The following is a 6,000-nucleotide window of genomic DNA, read 5'->3' on the forward strand; positions in this document are numbered from 1 at the left end:
GCTTCCCCTGCCTTTACGGGAACTGTTTTATCCAAATCGTTAACATTCTCCAACGGACTGTGTGCAAATCTTGCTCCAAATATCTATGCATCTGAGTGGGGAAATTGCATTGTAAACTTTTACAGAGCGCGAGAGGGGAGCGGGGGGGGGGGGTGTTGTTTGCAGACAGAGAAATTGCACTGAAACGGACGGTCCCTGAGAGGGGAGAAAAACACCTGGAATACTGGGGGGAAATAAAATACAAGCGTGCATCTTTTTGCTTTCCCACCGCCCAAAAAATAAAATATTTCCTCTCGTCTTCCCTCCCACCCGCTCCAGATCCGAGTTCCCTTTTGTTGTGTAAGCAGCGACCTTGCTTACTTTGCATTCAGCTTTTATGTTTTGTTGGGGGGGAGTGGAAGAAGGGGAGAATTTTTGTGACGAATAGTGTATTTTTAAAATGTCCCCGGGAGCGTATTTTTTTAATTTGATCGTGACAGTGACGATAGTTGGTTGGTTTGGGGTTTTGTTTTGTGTGTGTGTGTGTGCTTTGCTTGGGTTTGCTCTTGTCTCTGCTTGTTGGCAGGAGGCTCCCCGCACACGCGGTGCTTGTAAACATTCAGACACGAGATTTTTCCCAATCAAAATCCACTTCCACTTTTTTTGAAAATCTTCCAAAAAATAGTAAGCGAGAGAGGAGGGAATTCCTCTCGCTCGCTCGCTCTGCCCCGTGCAGCCGAGCCAAGCAGCCCAAGTTCGCAGGCAGGAGTTGGGGGCAGTGGGGGAGGAGGGGAGGAGTGGGGGGAAGGCTGGCATGAGTCGGTTGGCGGGGGGGAAGGTCCGATTGTGGCGGAGCCCCGGGGAAAGCCAACGATGGCTCCGGGCAGCACAAGCAGCCGCTGCTGCCTTTTTTGCCCTTTCGCCGCGGAGGGAAAAGAGGCGCAGAAGAGAGCGGGACAAACACCCCACGCCTTGGAGCGGAAACAAAAAGGGGGACATTGCCCCCCCCCCGGTACGCAACAAGGTTTCGCTCGGGAGAGATGGGGATCTGGCTAAAACCACGCGCCCCTAGACTTTTCTCTTCACTCCACTGGACCCTAATCTCTTGTCTGTCTGTCTGTCTGTGCGTCCAATGTCCAGTCTGTCTTTCCTGCAGGGATTTCTTTACACTCCCCCCACACACACCCCGCACGGACAAATTCTGCTCTTTTCCCAAGTCACACTGGCACAATTCGAAAAACGCAGATCAAAGCGAGAGGGGGGATGAAAAAGAAAAAGAAGGAAGAGAGAGTGAGTAAGAAGGGGGCATGCTCCAGGAGCAAAGAAAAGAAAAGTGATCGAGGTGATTTAATTAGAGAGAGACTGAGACGGGGGGAAAACCCGAGCCAACATTTAGTGCATTTCCACCCCTCTCGCCCGCTTTTTCCGCTGCTCTGAAATAAAATAACCCGCCCGAAGGAGGCACAGAAATAAATGCACGTTGCTCGCTGGGTTACTTACGCGAAAATTCCCGCTTGCTTAAGTGCTGGGGTTTGCCTTGCTTGCGGCGAGACATGGTGGGTTGGTGGCTGCGGTGGCTTGTGAGCCGCTCGGTTCACATCGGGAGAGCCGGGTGAGAAAGGAAGGAGACTCCAGAGAAAATATCTTCATCAATGTCTTTTGACATCCAAAATAAATTAGAAATAATACAAAGATGGCGCAGGGAAGATGAATTGTGGGATAGCAGTCATGGCTTTTTTTTTTTTTTTTTTTTTTTTTTGTGCAAGAAAAAAAGAGAGAGAGAGGGAGAGAGAGAGAGAAGGAGAGAGAGAGATGAAAAAAATGGCAAAAGCCCCCCTGAGCTGCAAGTTCAAGTGCGGACGTGACGTCCCTGCGAACTTGAACGTCAGGAGCCTGGATGGACAGAGACATACAAAACATGGGCAGGGCAAGCTGGAGAGAGGGGGAGGAGGGAAGAGGAAGGCAACACCAATGGACACTCATCAGGGGCTGGACATGAAAAAGAGACCAGGACAAGCCAATGGACAGTGATCGCAGGGGGGAGAGGGGAGGGGGAAGCGGGAGGGGGGTGCACTAGACACCAGGCGCACGCTGCTTCGCGGAGCAGGGGGGTTGGGGTGGAGGGGAAAGGAGCTGGGCACGCGGTGCAGAAGTGGCCGCAGAGGAGTAAGTGCAGAAGGCAAACACAGGAGTGGCCAGGAGGGGAGAGGGAAATAATAAATAAATTAAACCAGCCGCACACACACACACGCACGCACACCCCGCGCTGAAAAAGGAAGAGAGGCTTGCCCAGGTGAAATGCGATGGGATGCTCCCAGGAGGGGGAGGCACGGCAGGTAGTCTGGGAGCCCACCCAGCAGGCAAAGCCAGGGGATTCAAAACTTTCCACCGCCGCACGAGCAAAGCCCCGAGAAGCAGTGACAGGCCCTGGCAGGCAGCACAAAGGGAGAGAGCGGGCAAGGGGACGGACGGAGGAAAGTTTGCGCTTGGAGCAGCCGGGGGAGAGGCGGCCAGGGCCAGCCTCCTTCCTTTCAGGCCGGAGATGGGAGAAAGGAGACGAGTTTCAGAGTCAAGTAGAAAAGAGGCAGAGGATGAGAAGGAAAAGGGAAGGCGGTGGAACTTGATACCCCCCCTCCCGCACCCAGCAGTCCAAAAAACCAAATAAAATAAAAACAGCCGAGGCAGCCTGCAAAGCCACGCCGGGCTCTGAGATGTAACGAGCAGTGACCGTGTCTAATAAAACTAACGAAACGGGAGCGCAGGAAGCGCAAACCACAGCTACGTTACTGGCGAGAAGCGGGGCGAGCCGAGCCGAGCAAATGGGCAGAGGGGGCAAGGCGAAGCGGCGGGAGTTGGGGCCGAGGAGGCAGCGGCCGCAGCGTGGGTTGTAACTTACCGGGGACACACACACACATTCCCCCGGGGCGGGATCGGGTTGCGAGAAGGGATAAGCGGGAGAGGAGGAAGAGAGCGTTTGTGGCAATTGCTCCGCAGAAGGGTTACAAAGCGTGCGCCGCGGCAGGGCAGCGAGGTGGCGAGCCCGCGCCCGGAGCGCACGCCCCGGCCGGCTCCCCGGCGGAGAACGCCGGGAGAGGGACAGAGAGAAAAGAGGTGCAAAGGAGGGAAGAAGTGGATCTAGCACAGGAAGGGGAAAGAAGAAGCTTGCTGTGACTGTAAGAAATATTTTAACACGCAAAACTGTAATAATGACGTTACCCAGGGAGAGCCGGGGGGGGGGGTGGAAATCCTTCAGTTTGTTCACAGAAGCAGCAGGGAATGCAAGTGGTCGGGGCTGTCCCTGAATTCTCAGCCGCTTCCGATCGGACGGCTCCTTTTGTGTGAGCAGTACACGCGCTGGGTTATAAGCGCCCTTTGGGGAGAGTCTGTGGAGAAATTAGAGGAGACCTGTTGGAAACAAGACCCTGTCTCTTTAATGGAGAAACACACACACACGCTGCTGTTGTCACAGGTCCGTTTCATTCGGGTGTGGGATACTTTCAGTTTCACGTCAACGGTACAGCAATAGCACCCCCTACAATCTGAAGTTTATTCGCAAACATCCCTTAAAGCCTCAACCTCCTCCAGCATCGCGGCTGCTTTCCCGGGCTGCCTAGGCGAGGAGTGAGGGGAAGTGAGGCAGGGAGGGTGTGTGTGCCAGGCGGCTTCAAAGGGACTGATCAAGAGCTGCAGGTGAATCCATCGAACTACTTAGAGGTGATCTCTCCCCTGTCATGAAGCGCAATAGCCTCCTGCTCAAGATCTGTTTTATTATTGCACTTTCCTTATCATCGTACTCTTCAGCCAAGAGGTGTCGGTTGTGCACTTTAACTTGCTTTTGTTTGGTTTTTATACACACACACACACACACACTTTACCACAGTTTTATGGTCCAGCTTCATTTTATAGCTACCTACAGCGAGAGAGATGCAACTGCTAATCCTGCTTTCACACTCTAGCTTCCGCGGGTAAAGTTTTAACCCCCTTAAAACGAGTGTGTTCCTATAACGCGCAGTGGAGTGAGTGATTCTGAAAGGGAAAAGGAGGGGTTGATGCTCACCACTATGAGGGTGTTTCTCCCCCCCCCCCCAATGTAAATAAAAAATGAATCCCCAAAGCCTGTGAAGACGCAGGATTCATTTGCAGTAAGGCTCTGTAACCACCTACCTGACACGATTTCCTCTATGCCATGGGCTCTTCGGAGTAGGTCAGCATCTGTCTTACGCCACTATCTATTTTTGTCTTGCTCCAATTTAAATAGACTCCTTCGAGCTATAAATGAATCTAATTTCTCTGCTTTGGGGCGGGGGGAGATATGGGGGAGCGGACAGGCAGAAAGTAAATAGTATTCTGTATGAGGGTTTTTTAAAATAAAAATAATTTCAGGTGACAATAGCAACCTGCCTCATTCTTTTGGTATCACACTGCAATTCAGAGGTGGTACTTCTGTATCTAAACATACGTTCCTTTACAGAACGTATATAAATAGGCGTGTGTGTACTTGTAGATACATATGTGATTTGATTTATATATAATAGCGTGTATAAAGCCTTTCAAGGTGGCTGCAGTGTAAAAAGTAATGACTTTATTATCCCTGAAAGGTTCTGTGGTTCATACTTAACAGTCTTCTGAATTACAATTCATTACGCAGTTGTGCGCTCTCTAAAGCCAACCTACCCATCAGAATACCTATCTGTGGTTATTTCCAATAAATAACCGGCAACATTTTATTGATTTTCTTTTTAGAACCATAAGAAATTAAGCACTTAGTTACAACTAGATCTGTTTTATTATTGCACTATGCGTTAGATTCCAGAGGTGACTTCCTAAACCACATCTTAAAACATACATTAAAAAGCCAATTTTACAGATGCTTTTGTGAGTGGCAGCTAGACGGTTTCCACCATTAGCATATACTTGATTTCAGCATCATAAAATCCTCGATTTCAATGGAAAGTCTTTCCCCCTAAAACAATATTTCATCTCGTCTGGATTGTAATTAATATTGGCATTTGATCACAATTGCGTTTCTCTCTCTTTTCTCCCCATCACTTTGCATAGCCATGTGATTTCAGCAAGGTAACTAAACTCAAGAAAGAAAAGGAGTCAGGAGACATTTTTTAAATATTATATCACCACAAATTAACGATGCAGGCGGATTTTGGGAGGTAGGAGGAGTGAAAGGGATAGTTTAACTAGAACACGTGGGGACAACATAACTATTACAATCCTTGATGTGACGCTTGATGGGTAATAAATTATGACAATGTTAAAAATATTTTTCTGGCAGTCCAGTTAACTGCGTTTGGGGTTGTAAAGCCTTTACTGATTCCTTTTATGCCTTGTAATTATGGTCCATGGGCTCTCCCTAAACCGTTTGGTGTAATGTGTGTAAACTCTTAGCTAATAGACCTTTTTTGAGCGCAAGGACTTTTCTCAGCACTTCCTGCAATATATATTCTGTCTCTGATGGCTGTATTTAATGGCCAAGTCCTGGTTTATGCTTTATAATGTGTTGACAAGTTTTCTAACAGACTTTCTGAAATAATGCACATATATTCAGGTCGGTTAGAAACTCCACAGTATTTTTAGAGTCGAGTAGATCTATATCCTAATGCACTGAGAGAGAGTGTAAATCATACAGGATTTCATAGCCCTTTCAGTAGTTTTCTGTATGAAGTATGAGCAGCGTGGCCTCCAGACGTAACCTTTTAGAAAAAAAGACAGTGCTTTTATTTTATGGTGTAAAGTGCTTTTAGCTTCAGGGCTCTGAACGTGAATGTGGTCAACAAACAGCTCCTGCAAGGGATCTTAATACAGCCACAGTACTAGTGCTGGGGAATTGTCTGGTTGGGATTCAGGTTGGAACGGGTTAAAGGTCCATCTCGATGGAAATGACAAGATTAAAATACACTAGGCACTGTCTGCCTTTAGAGCCAACACCTTTATTGACTTAAAATACATAAATAAACACATATAATCTGTTCCTGCCTATTGAATCTGGAGATCAGACTTTTCTGGTAT

General features: G+C 48.5%; 1 protein-coding gene across 6 annotated transcripts in view; it reads right to left on the bottom strand.

Moving 5' to 3' along the window:
* The window catches only part of BCL11A (BCL11 transcription factor A), a 105,532-nt gene extending 103,664 nt beyond the window's left edge, over positions 1 to 1,868 (bottom strand). For 4 of the 6 annotated variants that reach the window (XM_073339356.2, XM_073339354.2, XM_073339353.2 and 1 more), the window contains exon 1: positions 1,480 to 1,866. In XM_073339356.2, the coding sequence (XP_073195457.1) occupies positions 1,480 to 1,534 (55 nt within the window). In that variant the 5' untranslated portion in view covers positions 1,535 to 1,866. Of the gene's footprint in view, positions 1 to 1,479 lie in introns of all 6 variants that reach the window. The other 2 variants (XM_073339359.2, XM_073339360.2) reach the window with 2 other exon arrangements.
* Between the last annotated feature and the right edge of the window lie 4,132 nt (positions 1,869 to 6,000).

This window comes from Lepidochelys kempii, chromosome 3 (assembly GCF_965140285.1).
Source record: "Lepidochelys kempii isolate rLepKem1 chromosome 3, rLepKem1.hap1, whole genome shotgun sequence".
Taxonomy (NCBI): domain Eukaryota; kingdom Metazoa; phylum Chordata; order Testudines; family Cheloniidae; genus Lepidochelys; species Lepidochelys kempii.